This window comes from Urocitellus parryii, unplaced genomic scaffold, assembly GCF_045843805.1.
Source record: "Urocitellus parryii isolate mUroPar1 unplaced genomic scaffold, mUroPar1.hap1 Scaffold_37, whole genome shotgun sequence".
Taxonomy (NCBI): Eukaryota; Metazoa; Chordata; class Mammalia; order Rodentia; family Sciuridae; genus Urocitellus; species Urocitellus parryii.
In genome coordinates this window covers 7,904,393-7,919,421 of record NW_027553327.1, presented here as the reverse complement: position 1 = coordinate 7,919,421, position 15,029 = coordinate 7,904,393, and the positions used below count along the sequence as shown (strand labels likewise).

The window sequence follows — 15,029 nt, the reverse complement described above, 5'->3', positions numbered from 1 at the left end:
AAATTTGTTTTTTTTCCTCTTTATCAATGTCACCTAGTATAATTTAGAAGTTTTGCATTATTTTAGTGGCACTTTCTTTTAGGCCTGTAGAAATTATTTTAGTGTCATAGCTCATAATGACTTTGAGTTAGCATTTACCGTATACTAGGTCCTATTATAGTAAAGAATATGAAAACAAAATGCATGCATGAGTTACTTGAATAGTTTTACTGATCCCCAGCGAGTTGATACAGTTTGGTGCCCTAACCCTGCTCTTGATAGCGAGTGGCACAGAAGATCTATGAAGCCCCTGTGTGCTTCTATGTTACTGTGATTCAATGGAGAAGAATGGGAGAGTTCCACACAGGAGAAGCCCACCTGGCGGACATTGACCCACGTGATAGGGGTGTGTTCTGAGGCTCTATGACACCCAGACCCCACAGTAAGTGTGAGACTCCTACTGGAACATTCCACCATGTAGTGCAGGCAAGGCTTTGCCGGGTGCGCCTCTGGGTGGCCAGCTGGGCTTCCCCTTTGACCAGAACCCCTCTTGTAATTTGTAATTCAGCCTCCCAGGGGCAGGGTCAAAATCTGGGCTTCAGCAGAGTTCTAGTATGTTAAACCATGAAGCCCACACCTCTGTCCACAGAATCAAGACTGGAAGGAAATGTAGTACACTCATGTCTATCTGTCTGTCTCTGTATTTCCCTGTCTACGTGTGTGTGTGTGTGTGTGTGTATGTGTGTGTGTCCATGTATATATGTGTGGAGTAAATTCTGATGGTGGGCTTGTGAGTGATTTTAATAGTCTTTTAAAACGTTCTGTTTTCCAAATTAGTACAATGGGTGGATGTTACTTTTTATAATGAGCAAACCAGTTATTAAAAACTAAAAAAAACAAATTAGTGTATGTCATTGAACTTGGGAGTTGCCCCATATATGGATAAAACTTGAATGTTAAAAGGTCAAGTGTCTTGCGTAGATATTGATACTTAGTGGATATTTGGCATCTGTTTAGTTGTTTAAAAGGCTCAGCTTTGCTAGTAAATCACTCAACTCTGGTAAGTGGTGTGACCGATCAGGAGCTCTCTAGTTGGCGTGCGGTGCCTCAGGGAAGGTGCTTCTGGTGTTAGCTCCCAGTTTCAGTGCTAGCCCTGCTTGGCTGTCCCGTTTCTTGGGAGGGCTCTCTGGACATGACATGCTGCCTGCGGCTTTCTTTCTGCAGGATTGGGAGACTGAGGCTGTGCTGTTGATGTGGGTGTTGTGAAGTGACCTTGCGTGGCGGCCTCCATGTGGGTGGGGACTTTGCTGTGAGGAAGCGTGGTCGTGTTTATGGGAAACACTGATTTTGTAGAAAAAAACACAATTCTTTGATGTGTCATAGGATGATTTTAATAGATTTATTTTGTATAAAATTTGATTTTATAGATAATACAATTCTTCCCCATTTTAGAATCTAGCTGTCTTGTTTCTGGTCTCTGGTTCCATTTCCAGTTAATCTCTGCCGGAGTCAGGACAAAGGGGAAGAGGTAGTTCTACCCAGCCAGAGGGGTTCCTGTGGCAAGGCCAAGCGACGGGGACCTGTGGGACCCTGAACCCTTGCATGGGGACAGAGCCAGACCCCCCCCCTCCACTCCTGCAGCGTCACTGGCCAGTCCCTTTCCCTCTCCCATTGAGGCTAGAGGATGCAGCAGAGGATGGGGAGAATGTGGGCAGTGGCGGCTGTGGCTCGGGGCCGTTTGCAGAGCTCCCTGAGCTTCCTGCTCAGCAACTGGGGAACACAGATTTTTTCCCCCTAAAATGGAAACTCTTGGAATTTCTTTTGGGCATTCATGGTGGCTAGGAACATAGGTGACCTGAGAAATGGAAGCCGGCAGGGGTCCTGTGAAGGTGTCCTGTTACTTCACCCTTGGGATCAAGATGTAACCGTAACAAGAAGTGACAGCTGAGTTTGTTATTGAAGTAACTGGGCAAAATCACCGTGGTGTGTATGTGTGTTGTTTTGGTGGTGTGGGATTGTGGAAGGGATAACACATGCTTAGGAACAAAAATGAGTTTCATTTTAACTCAACCCCAAATTATTTACTCTGAAACTCCCTCCCTTTAAAAAACAGGTATTGTTGGCAAGAATATTTTGATATTTATCAAAATAAAAAAAACTTGAAAAACTCCTACTATAGCCCCTTCTACCCAAAGAGTTCCTTTAAAAAAATATCTTTTATTGTCAGGGCTTAGGTGTCCAACGTGTGTTTTGATCTACTCATCTGTAGTGAAGTGGCAATGACTTTGCTAATGGTGTCTTTGGGAAGAAGCTCAGACTAAGTCACATCACGCAGTCCTCACCCCTCCCCTTCTAATAGACCACTTTATTCAGCAAACATTTGAGTGCCTATCGAGTGTAAGCCCCTTGCCGTGGGGGCTTCTGTGAGAGCATATTTCTGATCTTCGCAGCACGCTCTGGAGCTACACAGGCACCCGGGCTCAGTATCAGAAATCCCTGACGGGTGGGTGAGGCTGAGCAGAGCTCCTCAGCCTTAGGAGTCGAGGTTTTGTTTATTTGTTTAATATTTGGCCGTGCTGGGGATCGAGCCCAGGTCCTTGCCCGTGTCAGGCAAAAGCTCTGCCACTGAGCTTCACCCTCAGCCCAGAGACTGGGTTTCAACACAGAAGAGCGTGGTGTAGTTTTCTAATGAATTAATTAGAATTCCCCTTTCAAATGAAGAATGAAAAACTTTTCCTGCAACTTTGACTTGAAGAATTTTGCCTGGAATCCTGCCTCTGCTGCCTTTAGCCCTCGTTCTGAACCTGGCCGGCACAGAGGCGGCCAGCACTGCTCTGCAGTGCACCTGATATGCTCCTTTTTTGGAGACACAAATAGGAGAGAAAAGCCAGAATCCCAGGTGCAGCCTGAATCGCTGCAGCCGTGGCTGCAGGGTGGCCGGGGGTGGCCGGCTGTTTTACTGTACCGCACCCGAGGTGGCTGGAGGATTAAGGCAAACATTCTAGAGCTTTTATAGCCAGGAGTGTTTTTAAGGGTCTTTCATGTACCTCTCTCCTTTCTTCCTTTGCTCTTCACTGAAACTGGACATTTTCTGTTCCTTTTGACGGGCTTCCTGTTGTCACACGTAGTGCCTGGGGCAAAAGGCCTGATGCCACTTGGTGTCAAAAGGCAGAAGAAATCGTAGGTGGCGTGTTCCCCTTAGTTCATTCTCAGAAGTCTGCTTTTGTGAGAAGGCTTTCCAGCTCCTGTGTGACCTCTTTGCTGGGATCTAGTTTCCACTGGCATGTCTCTAGCCTCCTGCGGAGTTCTTACTCCAGGGTAAAATCGAGAGCGCAAATTGGGGCGACAGAGAAACACACTTGGTTGTTTTCCACTTTTCCTGAATTCTGGGGTGGTTTGGCTTTCTCTGGGTTGTGATTTTGCTGTGGGGTCTGGGAAGGGAAGGTGGGCTCTGGGCTGGAGGGACATGCTGCCTAGCCGTTACCTTCTCGGGGTGGCACCGTGTCTAGGAAGGGCGGCTTTCTTTCCTCAGACTATTTATATCCACCATTTATACAGTCACAAATTCGTGGATGGGAAACAGGCTCTTTCGGAATAAAAAATTCTCCAAGACCAAATGCTTTTTGTCTTCTCCACCAGCTCCTAATCGCTGCCTTGTGTGAGCGGGTATGGATTATGGCCCTACCACCCGGGAAGTCGATTGAAGCTGTCTTTAGGAAATCTTGGAACATTCTTAACAGCAGATTTTTGTCTCCCAGGTCTAAAAAACACATTCCAGGGAACAAGCCCACACTGGCACCAGGTTAGAGGGCACAGTCAAAGGTCCTGTGATCAGGTGCAGAAGCAAGGTTGGGTTAGAGGGGGAGGGTGCGCAGTGTCCCATGCGTGGCATCGGAATGGCCCTTGGAGGAGGCTGTCCCCAACTGTAGAGCCTGCGTGTCAGTTCAGGAATGCTGGGGTCTGAGACCTGAGTGCTGTTTGATAAATGTTCTCCTTCAGCTCTTGGGATGTGAATCAGAGTTTTCAGTCATGCTAATAGTTTGAGAATGTTCCTCTAAGTATGGTGCTGACCGTCTGGGAAAGCGCTGGCGGGTTTTTGGGGGGTTCAGACCTGACAGGCAATTTGTGGGTGGAACGGTGTTGAATCCGGCCTTTCTCCTGCCTGAGTGGGATGGTGGAGGCAGCCTCTCCATCTCAGGGTGCTGGAGCACCTCTGTCCTGGGCGCAGCTCAGCGGGGACACCAGGGCATGCAAGTACAATTCTCTGGATTCTTTAGGAAAGCAGGACACACAGCCAAGGTTAGTTTGTCTATCTGTCCGTCTGTCCATTGGGCTCTTTCTCCTGCAGATAGAAGAGTGCTCATTTCTTCTCAGCTGTCTTCTCCATGGTCAGTTTGCTGCCTTGGCCCCACGGCCACCTGTGAGCAGGTGTGCGTGTCTTTCCAGGCACCGCAGGGCTGAGCTGGGCCGCACGCAGTGTCTAGGACTGCGTGTTTTAGCACCAGTCCATGAACTCCTGTTACTTGGGGCATGAGCATTTTTGTTTCTTAAAATATTTTTGGTCTTTGTGGTAAAAATATCTGTGGAAGAAATGCTGGAGTCAGCAAATACATTTATCAAAACATGTTGCACACAATGAATAGATACAATTTTTGCAAATTAAAATAGATTTATTTTAGAAAGGAGAAATGTTGGAGTTGATCATAATTTCAGTTCTTAGTGGGATACAGTATTCCTCATAAAAAGTTGTACAGTTTAAACTCCAAATCTTGTTTTTTTTTTTTAAGTTTATTCTATTTTTTTATGTGGTGCTAAGGATAGAACCCAATTCCTCCCTCACATGCTAGGCAAGTGCTCTACCCCTGAGCCGTAACCCCAGCCCTAAATTCCGTTTCATCAGCTGAGGAACATGATTTTAAATAAGTACAACTTAGCCTTTAGAATATTTGTTTTATTTGATTCTTCTTAGTGGTGTTTCATCTTTCTCAATTTTAAGCATGTATGTTAGTGGATGGATGTGTAGAAATACACACATATGTACATTTATTTAAACTCACATTTATGTAAGTAAATACGTATTTAACCCCATATGTCCACTTTAATTAAAGATGCAGGAGAAAATAAGATTACTGAACTAGAACCTGACCTTGTGGTTGCAGTCTTTTCCCCGTTGACCCTGGGGATGCCAAGGCATGGGCTGGAACGTCTGGACATTTCTGCTGAGGGGAGATTCACAGTGGAAGGTGTGTGGCTACATGATTCGGGCTAAGGGTGAAGAGAGGGCTTGCTTTAGCCCTGGACAGTTTTGCTTCAAGACTGAAATTCAGATTCTGACCGAGCGGAGGTGGGAAGGCATTATCCGTTAGCAGTCCGCAAGGACACCTGCGTCCTCTGACTGTTGGGGTCACAGACCACAGTCTTTCCCGAGGACTGAGCTGCAGAAACTTGTGCTTTAAAGCCAATTTGCATTCTGCATGCAAGGATCTGCTTTTCTGAGCCTTAGAAAAGCATCTGGCAAGTGATTTTCTTCTCTTTGAACAAAAGTGAATCCTACACACAGCTGTTATTGGAGAGCAGTTGAGTGATGGCATTCATTAGTTTCCCTTCCCATTTTTAAAAGCTGAAACATAAAAGTATAAAAATCAAACACATTTGTGGGGTACAATATGATGCTTTGATACACATGTACATGGTGTAGTGTTTAAATCCATTACCCCTTCCTATTTTAAATCTCTGTTAATAAAGATGTTTATCTTTTAAAAGAATCATCAAGCATTTTTGGAGAGTCGGGCCCATCCAGACCCTGGCTCTTTGGAATGCCCAGGTTATTACCTGGCGGTATCACTTTCCACTGGTGGCCCTGATACACTGATGGTTTGTTTTTCTGCAGCTTTTTGGTCCATAAAAATGCAATGGAAGTCAAAAGTCTGTAATTTCAAATTCTCCCATTTGGGTGTATTTTCCTTCCGTGATGTTGGGTTGGGTGTGGTATCTCAGATTGGCTAAATGAGCTCATCAGAGGAGATGGCCTTTTAAAGGCCGGTCACCAAATTCTCATTGCAAAACAGTTTTGTCAGGAGGCAGGAGGACAAGACAGCCTTTCTGATCCTTTCCAGGCTTCGCGGTGTTCGCGCTGGTCTTGGCAAAGCTGTCAGACTACAAAACAATTTGATAAAGCAATTACACTAAAAAACAAACTTTAAAAAGACTTTTTACAAGGTTCACATCAGTGTATCCTTTACTAAGAATTTGTGATGATTGCCATATTCATTTTTATACTGGAACAACTTAGAATTGTTGATAGGTGCAGCTTCACAGTTGAGTACAATGAAAGAGTATTTCGCTTTCTGCTTGCTTTTATTTACTTCAGGCTCTTTCTCGGATTAACTTTACTTTCAGTTTGAGAATCATGATTGCAGCGTGTAGGAGCCGCACATTTACAGAAGCTGCATTTTCCAAGTGTGTGTGCTCTATTGTCTGTTTAAAATCTCGCTCTCCATGTGGCCCTTGGGTTTCCCTGTCAGCTCACATATTCTCTTGCTCCATAGTGCAGTTAAACCATAAGATACTGTCTTTGATGCAACTTTATATTTGCCACAAAGTAATTTAAATGTTGCTTTATGAGTGTTCAGCAAGCGCGTGTGTGAGACTCACAAAGCACTTCGGGGTGTCCTGCTAACGTATTATGGGACACCCTCTTGGCTTCCAAGCCCACAACTGACCCACCTCTGGACAGGCCTGGAGGGAAAGCCCGCCCTGCCTGGGATGGCCGCCTGGCCCAGTCGCTCTGTCACCCTGTATTCAGATGGAGCAGAGCGTTTGCAGCAGCTGTGTGGGAGAGTTCGCCAGAGTTGGCTACGGATGTGTTGGGGAAAACCGGCAAGATGGAGCCAGGAAGAAGCTGGGAGCATGTTACCTGTTACTAAAGATGCGTCCAGTCATCTTTATGTCCGGTACTGACCGTCAGCAAGCTGCCCCTTCCTGTCCAGAGTGCCTGGTGTCTCAGACCACGTCCTCTTAAAACTGAAGAGGTTCTTGCGTGTAGAGCTGCCCGCTGTTTGCTCATGTTGGACTCCTGCTCTCCCCTCCAGGCCCTGCATGGGTTGTTCCCTGGATTCTCTGAATTTTCCAGAGTGTGACAGGGACAGCCAGCTGAAGAAACGAACCTCTGCTAAGACAGCCTGGAGGAGGATGGGCTCGCCCTTCTCCCGGCCACTCTTTCCTAGCTACTTCTCTCCTTTTAGGTGACATATATTTTAATACTGGAATCCTGGAAACAATATTAACATTTTAGTGGAGAATCAAACAATGGAGACAAGACTTGAAGCTCAATTTTGATAGAAAGGGGTGTTCTAGTTTTCTCTTTTTAAAAATGAAGAAACTGTTTGGGTATGGTAGCATGTGTCTGTAATCCCAGTAACTTGGGAGGCTGAGGCAGGAGGATTACAACTTAGAAGCCAGCCTCAGCAATTTAACAAGGTCCTAAGCAATTTAATGATAACATGTCTCAGAATAAAATATAAAAAGGGTTAGAGATTGGCTCAGAGGCTATACACCCCTGGGTTCAATCCCCAGTATCCCACCCCTCTCCAGAAAAAAAAAAAAAAAAGATGACGATGATGAGGTCCGCAATGCCTTGCAGGTCTCACTGCTGGCTGGTGGTGGCGCTGTTGGCCTGGTCCCATGCCCTATCTCACAAGCAGTGCTCCAGAGGAGTCCAGCCCAGTCGACCAGTGACAGGCACACAGCAGACAGTAGTACCAGGGTCTGGGACACACTCAGGTTTGAGAAGAGATGAGGTGTCTTAGTTTTTTATTGCTCGAACAAAATTCCTGAGACCAGATAATTTATTTATTTTTAAATTTTCATGTTTTCATACTAGGTGTTGAACATGGCGGGGTGGGGGGCTTTACCAACTGAGATACATCCTCAGCCCTTTTTATTTTTTTTTTATTTTGAGACAGGGTCTCACTAAGTTGCTGAGGCTGGCCTTGAACTTTCAACCTTCCTGCCTTTGCCTTCAGTGTCTCTGGGATTCCGGGTGTGCATCATTGCACCTGGTAGACTGGATAACTTTTTTGTTTGTTTTTAATTTTTTTGGTACTGGGGATTGAACACAGGGGTACTTCCCCATTGTGTTACATCCCCACCATATTATTATTTTGAGACAGGTTCTCACTAAGTTGCTTAGGGCCTTGCTTGGTTGCAGAGGCTGGCCTTGAACTTGTGATTTTCTTGTGGTTTTCCTGCCTCACCCTCTCTCTGGGATTATAGACCCACTGGACCACTGCACCTGGAAGACAGTCAATTTATAAAGGAAAATGTGACTTAAAGTCGGAACCAGGAAGTTCAGCCGGAGGCTGGGAAGTTCAGGACTGGGCAGTAGCATCACCAGTGAGGGTGGTGGGGGGGCCGTGCTGCCTCAGCTCATGGTGGAAAGCAGAAGAGCAAGCAGGTGATGGTAGAAGAGCTGGAGCACAAGGGTGGGCTTGCTTTATGACAGCTGCCCTTATGGTAGCTAATGCAGACTCACAGAGTGATCGAGACTCGTCCCTGGAGAGAGGCTTTGAGCCCTGCACAAAGGTCTCCCACGAGGTCTCCCACGAGGTCCCATCGGGCAGCACTGCTGCACAGAGGAATTGAGATCCCAGCCTGTGAACTTGTAGGGGACACACTCAGACCGTGGCAGGAAGTGCTCACAGTCACTTTCAAGTGCATGTTGCCAGGCTGGTCCACTCTCGGCCAGTGGGCAGGCATTTCCCACCAGCACCCTGGGTGCAGTGTTCTTGGCTCTGCACCCCCACTCTCCCTGCTCTGTCAGAAGCCGGTTTGTGTTGGACTCAGACAAATGGCTGGCGTAGGCAGGCTTAATGAGGGCCCTGGATGTGGTGCCCCCACCGAGCCCCGGGTGGAAGTGTGCACCTCCTTCCTAGTAGCACGGTGGAGCCTCGAAAATTGGCCCGTTGTCTCTGTGCCCTCCGTGGCTTCCTCTTTGGTCTCCACAGTTGCAGAAGAGATCTCGCCTCTGACATGAGCCCACTTGGCCCAGAGGAGGTGTGAGGCCTGTAAAACGGCCTCGTTAGAAACGACTTATTCATTCCCCCCTTTACTGTTCCCCTCAAGCCCTTTGTGGTCTTCGCTAGTTGGCACGTAACAGAAAAATGCAGTAAATCCAGGGCCTTTCAGCCACCGAGCCTGAGCTATCACTTTACATGATAAAAGGAAGATGGCTTAGCAGACATTTATTGAATGCCCACATGGACCGGGCATTGGTGGGATCTGGAAATGACCAGGCCCGGTTCAGCCGTTGAGCAATTCCTAGGATTCGGATCGTGGGACCCTCCGTGGGAGATCCTTCAGAGCCGCAGAATTGCCATGGTAGATTTGGTCTAGGCACCAGGGAAAGATCTGGATGTGCGGAAGCTCATACAGCACCCCGGGGCCGGCCAGCGCTAGGGTTAAGTGGTTAACCAGGGATCCCATGGCCAGCCCTGAACAATGTGGTGTTCCCTCCTGGAGGGTGTTGGCCACACAGTCCACCCTGCTCTCTGTGCTGTTGGCTCTTCTCTGGGTGCCCTTCCTCTTAGTTCTGGTTGATTCCATCACTGGGATGCGCTGGCTGGACTGATGGACAGAGTCCAGAGCCGTGTCCCTACCTCTCCTCCTCCTGGCTAGCAGCTCCTGTTAGTGGCTCTGTCCGCTGCTGGCCCTGGTGCCTCTCCGCCCCTCATGCTTTGCTTCTCTGCAGGCAGTCCTTTGTTGAACTCTTCTCAAAGTGCCATCTCTTCTGCCAAAACCGGATTGTGGGGAGGTCAGCCATAACTCACTCACATGGTAAAATGTGAAAATGTCCTCTTGGATCTTTGTCTAAGTAGCTGCAGTTAGTGGGTGGTGGATCCAAGCTTCAAATTCCCTCCACCCCACTGCCCAGCTCCCTCCACCCCACTGCCCAGCTCCCTCCACCCCACTGCCCAGCTCCAAGCCCTGCCCATGTTTATCACTGCCTCATGCTTGCAGACCATGTGAGTGTATGTTTCTTTGTGATGCCATCAGTATTTTGGTGGCAGTAGATAGGAATTTCCTACGTTGCTTTGTGTTGGGTCCCGTGGGTCTCCTGGCTGAGGCTTGTGGGAGAAGAATTAGGCCAAGGATTTAGGGACCGGCAGATTTTATTTCACGGGTTCAAATTCCAGCTCTGTGACTTAACTGCCTGTGTGATTTGGGCATGCCATTAATGCTGCCTGAGGCTCCATTCGTCACCTGTGGGTGGTGCCAGTAATGCAGCAGTGTGGCTTTGGGAGGAGTGGGGACCCAGGTCCAGGGCGCCCATCACAGTGCTCGGCAGGGAGCGAGTGTGCAACAGGTGTGGCATTCATACTGTTGGCAAGAGAGGCTGCTGGTCGCTTCTCGGTCGGAGTGGAAAGTCTCTGGAAGAGACTTTTGTTCTGAGAAGTCCCTGAGTGGCTAAGGTGCCGGCTGGCCCAGGAGTGGCAGGTGACCTCACAGAGATCAGGGAGCTTCTTGGGAATAAAGGAATTGAGGCCTCCTCCCCCTTTCTCTCTCCTGATCAAGTATCTGTAAAGTAAAACTGTCACGTCAGCCATCTCTAGGGGTACAATTCAGTGGTGTGAATCCCATTCACAGTGTTGTTCAGCCACCTGTACTGTTTCCCAAACTTTTTTTATCACCCCAAATAGAAACTCTCCATTAATCAATTACTCCCTATTTCTCTTCCAACTTCCAGTTCTTGATAACTTCTGTTCTGCTTTCTGCCTCTATGAATTTGTCTATTCTAGGTATTTCATAGGAGTGGAATCAGTTATTTGTCTTTTGGTGACTGACTTATGTTACTTAGCATAATATTTTCAGGGTGCGTCCATGTTGTAATATGTATCAAAACTTCATTCTTTTTTTAAGCTGGATAATATTAAATTAAATATTATATCTAATGCCTGTCCCGCCCCCTTTACATCTTGTTTATCCAGTCATCTGTTGATGGACACAGTTCATTTCCTCCTTGGCTGGTGGACGCTGCTTCTCTGAGCAGTGGCATACAGTATCTGAGTCCCTGCTTGAGCTCTTTTGGGTGACTGGGTGGAGCATAACTGCTGGGTCATATGTTAATTCTCTGTTTAAGTTTTTAAGAAAAAATTATAGGCCCTTTCTGTTTCGAGGGTCTGTGTTGCTAGACTCACTCTGATGAACTAGCATGTACCTAACTAGAAAAGTGTCATCAAGGGCCCCAGGGGAGAATTTGCTGGATCGGGGCCAGATGAGTGGCCTCCACCAGATACCTGTGGAGGAAGGAGGAAGGGCAGACAGTGCAGCTGGCCAGTTGGGGGACATGCAGGTCCAGTTGGAGAGTGTGTCCCACTTGGCCCCAGCCAGTGACTGCCATGTGGGAAGAGTTGCTGTGTCTTCAGAAGAGGCAGAAGAGGCGGTGTGAAATAGCCCCATTCTAAATGTTAGCCCTGGTTCAAAATGGGTGGACCAAATAAACCACATCTCCAGGTTCATCTTGGCTCCTGGTGTCTCTTGTCGATGGTTGCCCTGAAGTCTGTGAGGGGACAGATTTCAGCACAGTGTCACTGAGGTCAAAAGCCCCTCTGGGCCCATCCACTGTGGCATGATGGTGCTTGGGGTCAACAGATGAGCACTTGAGGAGTAGGAGCCCAGCCTTGGGAACCCAGGCTGGGAAGCCACCATCCAACCAGGAGTCTGGCCAGCCAGGCAAGGGCAGCAGACCACAGAGGGGCTGGTGTGGCTGGGACAGGAGCACCTGGCTTGGGGCAGTCAGGCCAGGAGGTGCACCTGTGGCCTTCATCCCACGCCCTGCCTGAAACCTGTTTGGCTGGATCCTGGTGCTGGGAATCACAGTCCACCTGAGAGCTGCCCAGTGAGCACCCCTGCCTTCAGCGAGGCCAGGACCCAGAGCAGGACTGCTGTATCCACAGCACCATCTTCTGATGATGAAGTCACCTGTGCTGTGTGCCTTCATCCCTGAGTGTGACAGTGCCTGCGAATATTTTGTGTGTAAGATACACTGGTAAGAGCTGGGTTGTTTCTTCACGTTGACTAGTCTAGAAAACCAACAGAACTTGCTGTTGACTCCAGCTGCCCGTTTACATGGAGTCCCTGCAGGTCAGCAGGAGGGAGTCTGCAGACTCCACTCTGAGCGCCTGGTGTGGCACCCGTCCTGATGCCGCCTTTCCTTGTACCCTCTGCTCTTCCCTCTCCATTCATTTCTGTCGTGCTCCCTGATTGGGCAGTGGGCAGGGAAGAAGGGAGCTTTGGTGCACAGTGACAGGCAGTAGGACTTCCCACACTGCCCTGCCTCCTGGGCCCCGCTCTCCTCACCATGGTCAGGTTACCTCTCTGTCTTTTTCTGGGGTTGCCATAGAAACGCCTTTTGTTTCCTGAATTTGGGATGTGCTGGATTCTAGGAAGGGGCAAAACAAAATCTGCTTTCCTGTTCCTGGGAAGTTCTTCCTCTCCCTTCTCCCAGTTCACCAGGCTCCTGTGGCACGAGGACACATCGGGATCCTGTGACCACGCATGAGCTTGCCTGCCTCCTGTTAGGTCAGGGGTTCCTCAGGGCAGGGTCTCACTAAAGTCTTGTTGAATAAAGGAAAACCCAGTTTATCTTCTTACAAGCATAGATCTAGTTGCAGGGTAAAAGTAGAAGAAATTGAATTTAAAGGTCAACTTTTTTTGAAGATCTGAGGCATGTGATGAAGAAAGATCCACGTTAAGATCAAACCTTCTTTTCAAGAACCATGTTAGGTGGGCTGGGGATGTGGCTCAAGCGGTAGCACGCTCGCCTGGCATGCATGCGGCCCGGGTTCGATCCTGAGCACCACATACCAACAAAGATGTTGTGTCCGCCAAGAACTAAAAAATAAATATTAAAAATTCTCTCTCTCTCTCTCTCTCTCTCTCTCTCTCTCTCTCTCTCTCTCTCTCTCTCTCACTCTCTCTTAAAAAAAAAGAACCATGTTAGGAAGATGGGATGAGTGCTTTATAACACTTTTAAAAGAAGGAAGTGGCTGGGGAGGAAATGTTGAGGTTTTGTGTTTCCTCAAAGATAAGTTGAGTAACACTTTTTAGCATACCACCTTTTGGGATCTCTGCTATTCATAAACTTTGTCATCCTTTACCAAAAAATGAGTTGTACAGTGTCTTACTTGTACCATCCACTTTAGTTTATTTATTTAAATATGTATTTTTTTTTTAGTTGTAGTTGGACACAATACCTTTATTTACTTATTTTTATGTGGTGCTGAGGATCGAACCCATCGCACATGCTAGGTGAGCGCTCTACCACTGAGCCAAAACCCCAGCCCCATGTACCATCCACTTTAAAAAAAAATTTAGTTGTAGATGGACACAATGTCTTTATTTTTTTAAATTTATCTTTCTGTGGTGTTGAGAGCCACAGCCGAAGGGGCCCCAGCAAACTTCCAGCTGCCAGCTGATGATTGGCTCACAGCGGCCCCAGCAAACTTCTAGCTGCCAGCTTATTGGCTCCTCTGCGGTGATGCTCACTGGGCTGTTTCCCTGCCATTTCAGACCACGGAGCTGCTAATTGGGGGACTTTTTTTGGCTCTGCCCACACGACCCAGCCAATCGGCCTCAAGAGTAGGAGTGGGGGGGAGGTTGAGAGGCTTATGGGAAGCTGGTGGTGGCAGTTGGGCTCTGAGGGAATTCCTGAAGAGCTGTGTGGTTCGGTGTGTGTGTTCTAAAAATAAAGTTCGTTTCTTTTGACAAGTGGCTCCTGAATTGTGCCCAGCCAGACTGCAGCACTGTGGTACTGAGGATGGAACCTGGGGCCTCACGTATGTGAGTTAAGTGCTCTACTACTGTTACAACTCCAGCCCATGTACCATCCATTTTTTTAATTATAACAATTTTATTTTTATACCAAATTGTTAATTTCTTCAAATAGTGTAATTTAAAATATTTTCTTTCTGGGGCACCAAGGATTGAAGCCAGGGGCGTTTAACCATTTAACCAGACCGACAGCCCTTTAAAATTTTCTTTTTATTTAGAGACAGGGTCTTGCTGAATTGCTTAGGGCCTTACTAAGTTGCCAAGGCTGGGTTTGAACTTGTGATCCTCCTGCCTCAGCCTCTTGAGCTGCTGGGATGACAAGTGTGCCCCCTGTGTCTGGCCTCCATAGTGAAACATTGAACAATTAGGCCATGCAGAATGCATGTATGAATGTCACATTACACGTGTACACTGTGTAGATGAGTGGGAACATGTAAGGGGCAGAATCCAAGTGGGCCTGTCATCTCATGCCAGTGTTTCTATCTGTGTGGCTTTTCCTTGACTTTCAATTAGTTGTTTTCCCTCATTATTTTTTCCTGATTTTTAAAATTAGAGCTTTACAGTTTTACATAGTAGTTGGCTTCTTCCCAACAAACTCATACATGCCTGGAATCAATTTTGGTTCATGATCCTCCCCTTTTCCTCTCTTCTTCCTGCTCTCCCTCCCCTCTCCTGTTCTCCTTCCTCTACTCTACTTGACTTCCTTTCACTTATCTATTAATTTTTATTTGATTGATTTTTTATGATATCCTCTCCCCTTTTCTGTTATTTTACTCTGGCTTCTACATAGGAGAGAAAACATATGGCCTTTGAGTTTCTGAGGTTGGCTTTTTTCACTTAGCACGATAGCCTCCATTTCCTTCGTTTACTAGCAAATGCCGTAATTTCATTCCTTTTTAATGGCTGTGTAGAACTCCATTGTATGTATATACACCACAATTTCTTAATCCTTTCATCTTCTGACAGGCAACTGGGTTGATTCCATAATTTAGCTACTGTGAATTGTGCTGCTATAAACATTGATGTGACTGTGTCTCTGTAGTATGCTGATTTTAGATTTCTTAGAAAATACCCAGGAGTGTGACAGCTGGGTCGTATGGTGGTTCCATCCCTAGTTTTTTGAGGACTTTCCATTCTGCTTTCCAGAGTGCCTGTACTAGTCTGCAGTCCCATCAATAAACTGCCAGCGTATCTTTTCCCCTGCAACCTCTCCAGCATTT

General features: G+C 47.2%; 1 protein-coding gene across 1 annotated transcript in view; it reads left to right on the top strand.

The window, feature by feature from the left end:
• LOC144252179 (Fanconi anemia group A protein-like) overlaps window positions 1–7,000 on the top strand; it is a 31,415-nt gene extending 24,415 nt beyond the window's left edge. The window contains exons 10-11 of the mRNA XM_077794680.1: window positions 5,743–5,853; window positions 6,785–7,000. Coding sequence (XP_077650806.1) covers window positions 5,743–5,853; window positions 6,785–7,000 — 327 coding nt within the window. The remainder of the gene's footprint in view (window positions 1–5,742; window positions 5,854–6,784) is intronic.
• The last annotated feature ends 8,029 nt before the right edge of the window (window positions 7,001–15,029 follow it).